Source organism: Scyliorhinus torazame, chromosome 17 (assembly GCF_047496885.1).
Source record: "Scyliorhinus torazame isolate Kashiwa2021f chromosome 17, sScyTor2.1, whole genome shotgun sequence".
NCBI classification, from domain to species: Eukaryota; Metazoa; Chordata; class Chondrichthyes; order Carcharhiniformes; family Scyliorhinidae; genus Scyliorhinus; species Scyliorhinus torazame.
In genome coordinates this window covers 115,753,031-115,765,208 of record NC_092723.1, presented here as the reverse complement: position 1 = coordinate 115,765,208, position 12,178 = coordinate 115,753,031, and the positions used below count along the sequence as shown (strand labels likewise).

Sequence of the window (12,178 nt, the reverse complement as noted above, 5' to 3'; positions counted from 1 at the left end):
CCACCCCCTCTATCCTGCCTGAAACATCTAAACCCTGGAATGTTTAGCTGCCAATCCTGTCCTTCCCTCAACCAGGTCTCTGTAATGGCAACAACATCATAGTTCCAAGTACTAATCCAAGCTCTAAGTTCATCTGCCTTACCTGTTATACTTCTTGCATTAAAACATATGCACTTCAGGCCACCAGTCCCGCTGTTTTCAGCAACATCTCCCTGTCTGCTCTCCCTCAGAGCCATAGTGGCCCTATTTCCTAGTTCTCCCTCAATTTTTTCACCTTCTGACCTATTGCTCCAGTGCCCACCCCCCTGCCATACCAGTTTAAACCCTCCCGTGTGACACTGGCAAACCTCACGGCCAGGTTATTTATGCCTCTCCATTTTAGATGCAACCCGTCCTTATACAGGTCACACCTGCCCCGGAAGAGCTCCCAGTGGTCCAGATAACTGAAACCCACCCTCCTACACCAGCTGTTCAGCCACGTGTTTAGCTGCTCTATCTTCCTATTTCTAGCCTCACTGGCACGTAGCAAAGGGAGTAATCCCGAGATTATAACCCTTGAGGTCCTGTCTTTTAACTTTCTGCGTAGCGCAGCCAAAGCATGAGAGGGGGAGATAGAACGGAAGAGGGGGGGAACAACTCAGTCTAAGAGGAAGGAAAGGCGAACCGCAGGGAGAGGGGGGTGGGAGGGGGGGAGACTAGGAGGAGGAGGAAAGGAAAGGCGAACCGCGGGAGGGGGGGGAGAGAGAGAAGAGACTGGGAACAATAGAGGAGAGCCAGGGAGTTTTTTTTTGTGTATGTGGGGGTGGTGGGGGGCGTAGGGAAACGTTAACCAACCTGACATCCACAGGAACAGAGAAAAAGGAGAATACAGGTGGAGGACGGGGGGGCCGGCTGAAGCGGCAGCGTGCACGAGAAGACAACGGCGGTGAAATCCGATCGGGAGAAGCGAGGGGCAACACCGCCACCAGGCCCACTCGAGGATTGCTCTCCGGAATTGCCTCGTCGGCACAAACGGATGCCTACTTACATATTTATAGATATATCATATCCTGTGTACATAACGACAAAATATACTCTGCAAAAATCCAATAAAAATCATTTATTTAAAAAAACAAAAAAACTTTCTGCCTAGCTCCCTGAACTCTCTCTGCAGGACCTCATCCCCCTTCCTGCCTATGTCGTTAGTACCAATATGTACCACAACCTCTTCCTGTTTGCCTTCCACCTTCAGGATGCCCGCTACCCGTTCTGAGACATCCTGGACCCTGGCACCAGGGAGGCAACATACCATCCTGGAGTCTCTTTCACGTCCACAGAAGCGCCTATCTGTGCCCCTGACTATAGAGTCCCCTATTACTACTGCCCTTCTGCGCTTTGACCCTCCCTTCTGAACATCAGAGCCAGCCGTGGTGCCACTGCTCTGGCTGCTGCTGTTTTCCCCTGATAGGCTATCCCCCCCGACAGTAACCAAAGGGGTATACCTGTTCGAGAGGGGGACAACCACAGGGGATTCCTGCACTGACTGCCTGCCCTTTCTGGTGGTCACCCATTTCTCTGCCTGCACCTTGGGTGTGACTACATTTATATACCTGCTATCTATGACGCTTTCCGCCACCTGCATGCTCCTAAGAGCATCCAACTGCTGCTCCAACCGAACCATACGGTCTGTGAGGAACTCCAGTTGGGTGAACTTTCTGCAGAGGAAGCCATCCGGGACGCTGGAAGCCTCCCGGACCTGCCACATCTCTCAGTCAGAGCACTGCAGCCCTCTAATTGACATTGCGTTAAGTAATTAGTAAATTAAATTTAAAAACAATTTTTTTAAAATTAACGTTAACTATATGTTTCCTAGCACTAGATTTCTATTATAAATGTAAAAGCTAAATACAGTACTCTCCGATCTCTGGCTTAGATACCCCTCTAAATTATGATTAATTAATTCATTATGTTTAATTAGTTTAACAATTTTTTAATTTAGTGCACATTCCCTATCAGCCAATCAGGTCACAGCTTTCCTGTGACGTCACCTTTCTGCCCCCCCCCCCCCCTCCCCTCCCCAGTTGGATCACTCAGAATATCTATCACTTACCTGTTCCCAAGCTGCCCCCCGGCTCTCTCTCTCTCTCGCTCCCATAAATGAAGGCCGCTAGAACCTGGGGGTAAGGTTTTATATCACCTACCTTCTCAGGGTGCTCCCTGGTTTTCTCTCTGCTTCCCGGAATGCACTCTGGATCTCTCCCTGCTGATTACCAGTTACAAAGCCAAACGAAGGAAACAACAAAAAGGGAAACAGCACCTCCTCCCACTCTGTGCTGAATTACCACACTGCCCAAATTACCAAGTTCCAATTCCCACTCTGGCTGTGTCTCACTCACTCAGGCCGTGTCTCCTTCACCTACGCAAAGGGTTACTTATAGAGTACTGTATTCTTTGGGGGGAGTATTTGAGTTGATAGTTGCTAAGATTTTTACTGTGTGTTTATAAAATGTTAACTGGATTCATAGAATAAACATTGTTTTGTTTTAAAAGTGCTTTAGATCTCTGTTGCATCACACCTGTAGAGTGGGCCCTTGTGCTCCCCATAACCGAAATCTACTAAAAGTTGTGGGTCAGGTGAACTCCGTGATACTTTGGTGTTCTCTAAACCCTGGCCCATAACAAATGAACCATTGTTTCCTTCCTCCTATTGTATTGTTAGCACACTTCATAGTTTAGACCGTCACATCAATGGATAGGAAGAAACCTTTTCCCTTAGCAGCGGGGTCAATAACCAGGGGCATAAATTTACAGTACGGGGCAGGAGATTTGAGGAAAACGTTTTCACCCAGCTGCCTGAAAGGGTGGTAGAGGCGGGAACCCTCATAACATTTGAGAAGAATTTAGGTGAGCACTTGAAATGCCACAGAATACAAGGCAATGGGCCAAGTTCTAGAAAGATGCTTGATGCCTGACACGGACACGATGGGCTGTAAAATCTGTGACTCAGAATTTCAGAAATAGCAAAAATCTGCAGACCCTGCTGTCGAACAACAACAAACATATTTCAATAGCACTTTTTAATGAAATAAAATGTCCCAAGGTGGTTCACAGGTGTGTAATCAAACTTAAATTAAACACTGAGCGTAAGAAGGAGACATTGGCACAGGTGGTCAATAGATTGAGGTAAGTTTTAAGGAGCATCTTAAAAGGCTAAAAGGTTAACGATGGGATTTCCAGAGCTTTGGAGCAAAATGGACATCAGTGGTGAGGCGATGGAAGTGGCGGTTATGCAAGGTCCCAGGATAGGGCGGATGCAGAGTTCTGAGGGTTGGTAGGGTGAGACTATAAAGGGATTTAAACAAGCATGTGAGCTGTCGGGGGACCAGGCGCCAGTGTCATTCACCAAGTGCAGGAGTGATGATCGACTGGGACTTGGTGTGAGTTAAGATATGGACAGCAAAGTTTTCGATGAAGTCAACTTAGTGGAATCTAGGAAATGGCTGGCCAGCCAAATTAACAAAGAATAAATGTCAGTTTCAGCAGCAAACTGGGTCGGCAGGGTAATTATACAGAGTAGAAGTGAATGGTCTTTGTGATGGAGTCAGAGGCTCAGCTTGGTCAATGCACTGAGCTGTGAGAAGTTCTGGTTCAGCCTGAGAGTGTGGCCAAGGTGGGGAAAGTACACTGTTGGAAAGGGACCATGTTTCTAGCAGGCGCACAGGCGATGTCTTCTGCCTCTATTCAGTTGGAGGATATTTTGGTTCTGTCAGGAGTGGATGTTGGACAAGCAGCATTGCAACTGAGACAGTGGAATAAATATGTGATGTGATATAATTAAGCACTATTGGAGCCCAATTTTGATGATGCATGTGCAAAATTCATTTGTCGGTATAATTCATAGGCGAGGTTTAAAAAAAATACAAGTCTGAAAAACAATTCATCAAGAGTGCCCACTGACCTACTCGACATTTCCTATTTGTGCTGGACGTCGATCCCAGAGGGGTTGATTATTTCAGGAAACCATTTTTTCTGTTGAAAATTTCCACTTTGTCCCCACGTAATAATAATAATCTTTATTAGTGTCACAAGTAGGCTTACATTAGCACTGCAATGAAGTTACTGTGAAAATCCCATCTCTCCTATTTATGAAACGTTGCCTCATAACTATCAACGGTAACACCAGCTGGGGCACTATGGTGATGCAGTGGTTAGCACTGCTGCCTCACAGCGCCGAGGTCCCAGGTTCGATCTCGGCTCTGGGTCACTGTCCGTGTGGAGTTTCCACATTCTCCCCATGTTTGCGTGGGTTTCACCCCCACAACCCAAAGTTGTGCAGGGTAAATGGATTGGGCAGGCTAAATGGCCCCTTAATTTGAAAAAAATGTATTGGGTGCTCGAAATTTATATTTTAAAAAAAGGTAACAAAGTTAGCAAAGTAAAATTTCCTCTGTTTTTAATCCCCCTTCTCTCCTGATATTTCATATGGAGACATGTTCACAAGAACAGCCCTTCGGTACCTTGTCCGTGCTTTAATCTTGATCATGACTTTCTACGATGAACAACAGGATAAAACTATCAGAGGAGAATACCACAAAAATACCTTCCCCTCATCTCCTCCAGCCCGCATCCAATGTCCTTGCGTTTCCCAGATCAGAATCCGAAGTATCTGCCTTTGATCAGCTTACTCAGTGCAGAGCAATAAGGAAAAGGTGCAAAATTCTCAACTACTTCTCTGAAGGTGGGGAGGGAGCTGTTAATTACACAGTCGCATGCCAATGAGAATTACAATTTTTTTTTTAAACTTGTCTGCTTGAGACAAATTGAAGAAGCCCAACTGGAGTTTGGAATTTCAGGGGAACACACGTTTGCACTATCAGGCCAAAGAGCAGTTGAAATGAAATGAAAATCGCTTATTGTCACAAGTAGGCTTCAATGAAGTTACTGTGAAAAGCCTCTATTCGCCACATTCCAGCTCCTGTTCGGGGAGGCTGTTACGGGAATTGAACCGTGCTGCTGGCCTGCCTTGGTCTGCTTTCAAAGCCAGCGATTTAGCCCAGTGTGAGTTAAAGATGGTGTGGTGAAGGCAAATATCACAAAGCAAGTCTTGACTTTGTGGGGCAGGAAAGAAAGAGCAGAATGCTGAGTTGACACTTATCAAAAGTAGCTCTATAGCCTTATTTTTAAAATTGAAGCTTAATATTTACCATTTACATATTATGAGTGCGCTAAATTGAACTGCAGTACATGTTAGCATTGCAAACTTGTACTTTATGTTCAGGCACTAAAGACTTACTGAGGTAGGAAATTCATTGTTACTTAGTTTAGAATTGTTCACGGCCATCTGAAAATATTGTTTCCTAGCTGCGCAGATGCGATAGGAATTTAGGAAATGGCGAATGCATTTGCCGTTTTCCTGGGGACGCTAAAGACTAAACTCTGTGTCCGTCAGGTGCGGTTTCCTTTTAGGCCAGCTATGCATCCTGCTACATAGAAGCAGGAAGAGCCACAACCAGAAGATGCAGTGTGTGTCAATGAGAGACGTACGTTGTGTAGAAAGGATGACCCTCGCAATGGCTTTTATACAAACCGGTTAACATTTTCCATCATAGATATATAGCCTTCACATCATGCAACAAAATTGAATCATTTAAACCTTTGTTGTAAGAAAACGATTCCACTCATGAATGCACCAATGAGAAATTGTGGACGGATCTAAACAGTTGCTCTTCACAGAACAAGTACTAGGGCAATGGCATCTCAAAGCGACACGGTAGCACTGCTGCCTCAGCGCCAGGGACCCAGGTTCAATTCCCGCCTAGGGTGACTGTGTGGAGTTTGCACGTTCTCCCTGTGACTGTTGATATCCTGTTTGCTCCCCACATTTCAAAGATGTGCAGCTTGGGTGGATTGGCCATGCAAGATTGCTCCTTAGTGTCCAAAGATGTAGGGTGACTGGGATAGGGCGTAGGTAGGGTGTTCTTTCAGAGGAACGGTGGAGACACGATGGGCCGAATGGCCTCCTCTGAACTGGAAGGATTCTAGAGAAAGCACACCAATAAAATGTATCCTTAGCATAGTCTTGGCAATCTCACAGCTAGGAAAATCTTTATTGGAAAAAATGAAAATGTTTCTCAGCACAATTCCAGACTGGTGTAGTGCAACCCCAGAATGAAAATAGAAATGCATTACTCAATTGCTTGTTATTTAGGGACTTTATCTAGACTAATTTAATTGAACTTTCCTAGTTCACTCTAAAAATACACAATTACCACAGCATGGTGATTTCCACAACAGGATATTTGTTCAAAAACGTGAAAGACTTTGTCTTTTTGTGGAAATACACATGAAAAATAAATTTACAATGTGTCATAGTAATTTTTCAACTTGCAAATCAGGGTTGCAGTCAGTTTTAATCTTCTCCCTTTTCCCCACTTTTTCATTTGAATCACTGACTGTACCTGAGGAATAATTCCATAGACGCTGGCAGCTAGCTCATGTCTCATGCAAGTGGTCCTTCTTCACTGGTGAGACCCATGTACTCCAGTCAGCCTCCCTAGATTAAGGTTGCTGAGATCAAAGTGCTGCCGCTACTGACATCACTTTAATTGATCACAAATTAAGGATTATGTCTTTTGGTTTGAATGTCTATTTGAGAATCTTGTTCACTTAACATCCCAGCCCATTAAGAAAATAATATGGTAACCAGAATGTGAAGTGCATTGTCAGCATAACATTGGACTTGATAGAAGGTCTTGCAGTTCTGTAGAATCTTGCATGACCTCCAGTCACCTCAAAACCCTTCAGTTAGTCAAGTTGTCATGGCATCCTGGGCTATAATTCTTGACCTGGAGTCGCACACAATTGAAATTAACTATTAATTCCCAGAAAATTTGGTCTTTGGTCTTTGGCTGCCCAATAACTACAGTCACCAAGTTTGAAAATGTAAACATAATTTTAATTAATAACAACTATAATTAAATAGGCAGCAGAACAACTGTTTAACTATTATCTAATTCCTAACACCCCTCTTTAACTCGCCCCAACCTCTATAGGCACACACAAGACAGAGGGGAAAGAGGGATGGAAAGAAAAAATAGTATGAAGTGTAAAAGGATAAAAGTCTTTGTTTCAGATGGACGTCTTCCAGTTTCATTCTATTAGGGTGGGCCTTCAGTCGGGTGAGGCAGGTACTCGGGGTACTGGCAGGGATTCGCGGACATCATGTCCCGGGTTTTGAAAACTGGGGTGGTAATGAGTCCTGAGGTGGCAATCTTTGGGGTGTCGGAGGACCCGGGAGTCCAGGAGGAGAAGGAGGCCAAAGTCTTGGCCTTTGCTTCCCTGGTAGCCCGGTGACGAATACTGTTGGCATGGAGGGACTCGAGGCCCCCGAAGACCGAAGTATGGTTATCGGACATGGTGAGCTTTCTCGGTCTAGAGAAAGTTAAGTTCGCCTTGAGAGGTGGTTGCTAACTTTTGGTTGATTCAATTGGCTCTGTTTTATAACCTTTGCTCTAGAGTCGCCAGGTATTTTTATGATACCGCCACGAGGTTCAAGTTCAAATACTGATCAATAACTCAACACACCAATTAGTAAGATTCAAATGAAAAAACATTTATTGTACACAGTAAATCACTACTCATGCATAAACTCTACTTTCTAGACTATTCTCTATCACTATAAGGCTTATACTTGGCTTTGGAATTGGCCCACCAGGTCAGGGGAACAAATGACCTTTCGTTCAGGTCCTGAGTCTGCAGGATTCAAAAGCTGGTGTGGACCTGTAGCTAGGAGCGCCTATCTCGTAGCGAGCGTTGACTGGAGACTCACTTGGTTGGTGCGGCAGCTGGGCAGTTCACTCTCGAGTTGATTCGCGTTGTTGAGTGAGAAGACCGATTTGAACTTGGGGGCTTTACTTTATAGTCCCTTTGGGGCGGACCCCGTACCTGGTTCCAAGTGATTGGACTGCATTCCGATCACTTGGATCGATTTCTCCAATACTGGAGTTGTTCCCTGATCGCTGTGCGATCCCTAAATGTCCGTTGGCCTTCCTTTGTCTTGGCTCCTACTGGCGCCGAGGAGTCTGGCTTGGCCTTATTCACCTGAAGTGTATCAATTGTGCCTGGGAATTGCTCATTACTATGCAGATGGCTGCTGGTTTCAGTGTTGTCTGATTTTTGCAAGTTCCAATACACACGATTTCTGCACTTGCTCGTTTTTGCCTGTGTTGGCTGAATTTCCCTTTAGTCTTTGCGGTTCTCCATTTTAAGTCGGGAAGTGAGCAACCCAGGTGGCTACAAGCTCCACTATCGAGATTCGCCCGGAGGTGGCAGCCATTCATTGACTTCTTCGTGGAGAATTAACCGTCAGCAGGGGTGGGGGGGTTGCTAGGATAGAGTAGAGTGGGGAGTGGTTTAGGTCCTTGCGAGGAGTTGTGGTTTGTACTATGCGTTATTTGCGGGGTTTTTTGTGCAGTATTATACAATGTCATTGTTTTCTATGCCAAAATACCTCAATAAAATTGTTTATTAAAATTAAAAAATTTGCAAATCTATATTTTTCACCCATTGTGATCTTGTGTTGCAGTGAGGAGAAAATGACAGCAGCAGCGATCAGGAAATGTCACAAATGTACAATGGGCCTCATAAAATCAGAAGGGTGCAATAGGATGTCCTGTCGTTGTGGAGCACAGATTTGCTACCTCTGCCGGGCTCCAATAAATGGATACGACCACTTCTGCCAACACCCACGGTCACCAGGAGCGCCTTGTCGTTTATGCAAGAGGTGTTCATTATGGACAGATCCTAAGGTACGGTGTTGTGCATTTCAAACAATATTGCTAATTTCAATGCAAAATTCTAATGTATCACTGACAAACAAGCCTTGTTTTTAGCTTCTCCAGAGATGAACCAATTGTACAGAAAGAGAAAATACCAGTTGTATTGAAAGGGTTACAGAAAATAGTTCACATGGAAAAAATTCAATATACGTTTAATTGCAATGACAATCCATCAAGACACTGACAGCGCGTTCTAAAATCATGTTCTGGTGGAATTGCTTAAAATTAACTTAAGTGCCTGTGAGAAAATAATTTCAAAGTATAAGTTCAATTAGCTATGTTAATTAATGTGATGCCATTCTCGTTACGGGGAATGGATGTGTAAGGCACGGCTAATGGTAACTGGCAAGCTGCCCAAATCCCAAAGGGAAACTTAAAATCACTGCCAAAATGTTTTTTTGAAATTTGTATATTATGAGGAGGTGTCCTGAAATCAGGAAATGGTGCCTCTGACCAAATTTGCTGATTTTATATTAGAGTAAACATTTATTATTTTTTAATTAAAGATTACACTGCAACACAAGAATGGCGTCACACAGCTAACTGTTTTAAAACTGTTCCAAAAGCTCTTAACTAACATTCCATTTTCTGCTCGGCCACAGTCCTTATAGATTTCCATATTTCTATAGAATTCTAATAATTTTACCACGCAGTGCCATCTGGCTCTTGGGATACTCTCTGAGGCTGACAGCAACTGGTTCTCTGGGTCTGGCCTTGTACACACTGTCTTCTGGGAAATCTGACCAGCTACCATGTTGTCTTCTGGGAGATCTGGGCAGCTACCCCCTCACGTTGACTTCAGTGCTTTCGTTTTTTTTTAAAACAAACAATTTTATTGAGGTATTTTAGGCATATAGAAAAAGTGACATTGTACAGTACAAAAAAAAAGTCAAGACACAAACTAAACATAGTGCAAACCACCGCTCAGTTCACGCACAGACCTGCCTCAATATCCCCCTACTCTACTCTACTCAACCCTAGCCCCTCCCCCTCCTCTGCTGACGCTTACTCCTCTGCGAAGAAGTCAATAAATGGCTGCCACCGTCGGGCGAACCTCTCAAGGCGAACTTGACTTTCTCTAGTCCAAGAAAGCTCACCATGTCCGATAGCCATACCACAGCCCTCTGGGGCTTTGAGTCCCTCCATGCAAACCGTATTCGTTGCCGGGCTACCAGGGAAGCAAAGGCCAGAACGTCGGCCTCTCTCTCTTCCTGGTCTCGCGGATCCTCCGAAACCACAAAGATTGTCACCTCAGGGCTCATTACCACCCCAGTTTTCAATACCCGGGGCATGGCATCTGCAAATCCCAGCCAATACCCCCTGAGTTTAGGGCACGACCAGAACATGTGTACATGGTTAGCCGGCCCTCCGGCGCATCTAGCACACTTGCCCTCCAGCCCGAAGAATTTGCTCATCCGGGCCACCGTCATGTGGGCCCGGTGCACAACCTTAAACTGGATCAGGCTGAGCCTGGCGCATGTTGCGGTCATGTTTACTCTGCTCAGGGCTTCTGCCCAGACACCGTCCTCCATCTACCCCGCCCGAGCTCCTCTTCCCACTTAAGCTTCAGGTCCCCGATCTGCGTATCCTCAGCTTCCATTAACTCCTTATAGACGTCCGAGACTCTACCCTCTCCCACCTCTCCCCTAGAAACTGCCCTGTCCTGCCTCCCCTTCGGCAGGAGACGTAGGAAGGACGGCACCAGTCTGCGTACAAAATCCCGCACCTGTAAGTATCTAAAATTGTTCCCTCTCGCCAGCCCAAACTTCTCCTCCAGCGCCCTCATGCTTGGAAAGCTCCCTTCCAGAACAGATCCCTCATCCTCACAATCCCCGCCCTCCTCCACAGTCGATACCCCCCCGTCCATGTTCCCTGGGGCAAATCGGTGGTTGCCACAGATTGGGGTCCACACCGACGCTCTTACCTCCCCTGCATGCCTCCTCCACTGACCCCAGATCCGAAGAACCGCCACTACTATCGGGCTGGTTGAGTACCGTGTCGGCGGAAGCGGCAGAGGCCCCGTGACCAGGGCTGCTAAGCTAGTGCCCCTGCACGAAGCAGCCTTCATCCGCTCCCAAACCAACCCCGCACCCATCATCCATTTCCTTATCATCGCTATGTTCGCCGCCCAGTAATAGTTGCTGAAGTTCGGCAATGCCAGCCCCCCTTCTCCTCTGTTCCTTTCAAGCATCACCCTCTTCACCCGCGGGGACTGCCCGCACAAATCCCAGAATAATTTTATTCAGCCTGTTAAAGAAGGACCGCGGGATAAAGATGGGGAGACACTGAAAAACAAACAAGAACCGCGGGAGAATCGTCATCTTAACAGCCTGCACCCTCCCCGCCAATGACAACGGGAGCGCATCCCACCTCCGGACCACCTCCCTCACCTGTTCCACCAGTCGGGACAGGTTGAGCTTATGCAACTTGCCCCAGTCCCGTGCCACCTGAATCCCCAAATATCGGAAACTCTCCTCCACTAGCCTGAATGGCAACCCCTTCAGCCTAATCTCCTGCCCCCTCGCCTGAATTACAAACAACTCGCTCTTTGCCATGTTCAGTTTGTATCCAGAGAACTGGCCAAATTCCCTCAGGGTTGCCGTAATACCGTCCGTCCCCACCCTGCTCCGATACATATAACAGCAGACCGTCTGCGTATAACCCTCTCTCCTCCTCCTCCTCTCCGCCCCCCCTCCCCCCCCCTAAAAGCTCCCAGTGCAATTGCCAGCGGCTCTATGGCCATCGTAAACAGCAGTGGGGAGAGAGGGCAGCCCTGTCTTGTCCCACGGTGCAGTCTAAAGTAGTCCGATCTCGTCCTGTTCGTCCTTACACTCGCCTCTGGGACCTGATACAATAGCCTAACCTAGTCGATGAACCCGAACCATCCTAGTACCTCCTACAGATAATCCCACTCGACCCGGTCAAAAGTCTTTTCAGCATCCATGGCTACCTCCCTACTCTCCGGGGGCATCATAATCACGTTGAGCAGCCTTCTTAGGTTGGCCACCAGCTGCCTCCCCTTTACAAACCCGGTTTGGTCCTCCCCAACTACATCCGGGACACAGTCCTCAATTCTGGTCGCCAGAATCTTTTTTTAAAAATATATTTTATTCAAATTTTTCGGCCAAACAAAACAATACAAAGGTTTTCCTTTTTACAACAATAAAACAATATAAATAACAGTGGCCGTTTTAATAAATAAATAATATATAAACTAAATGGCAACTGCCATAACAAAAATAATAACTCTCCAAAAATAAAATCAAACAATCCAATATACATAACCTAGTACAAATATCTACACAACAACACCCCTGAGGACCCGCCTGAGCCCTCCCCCCTGGGTTGCTGCTGTTACCTTC

The 12,178-nt window shown here is 46.1% G+C and overlaps 1 protein-coding gene across 1 annotated transcript in view; it reads left to right on the top strand.

Annotated features, from left to right (window-relative positions):
• The window catches only part of rnf216 (ring finger protein 216), a 227,576-nt gene that overhangs the window by 156,159 nt on the left and 59,239 nt on the right, over positions 1 to 12,178 (top strand). The window contains exon 14 of the mRNA XM_072480929.1: positions 8,564 to 8,786. Within this exon, the coding sequence (XP_072337030.1) occupies positions 8,564 to 8,786 (223 nt within the window). The remainder of the gene's footprint in view (positions 1 to 8,563; positions 8,787 to 12,178) is intronic.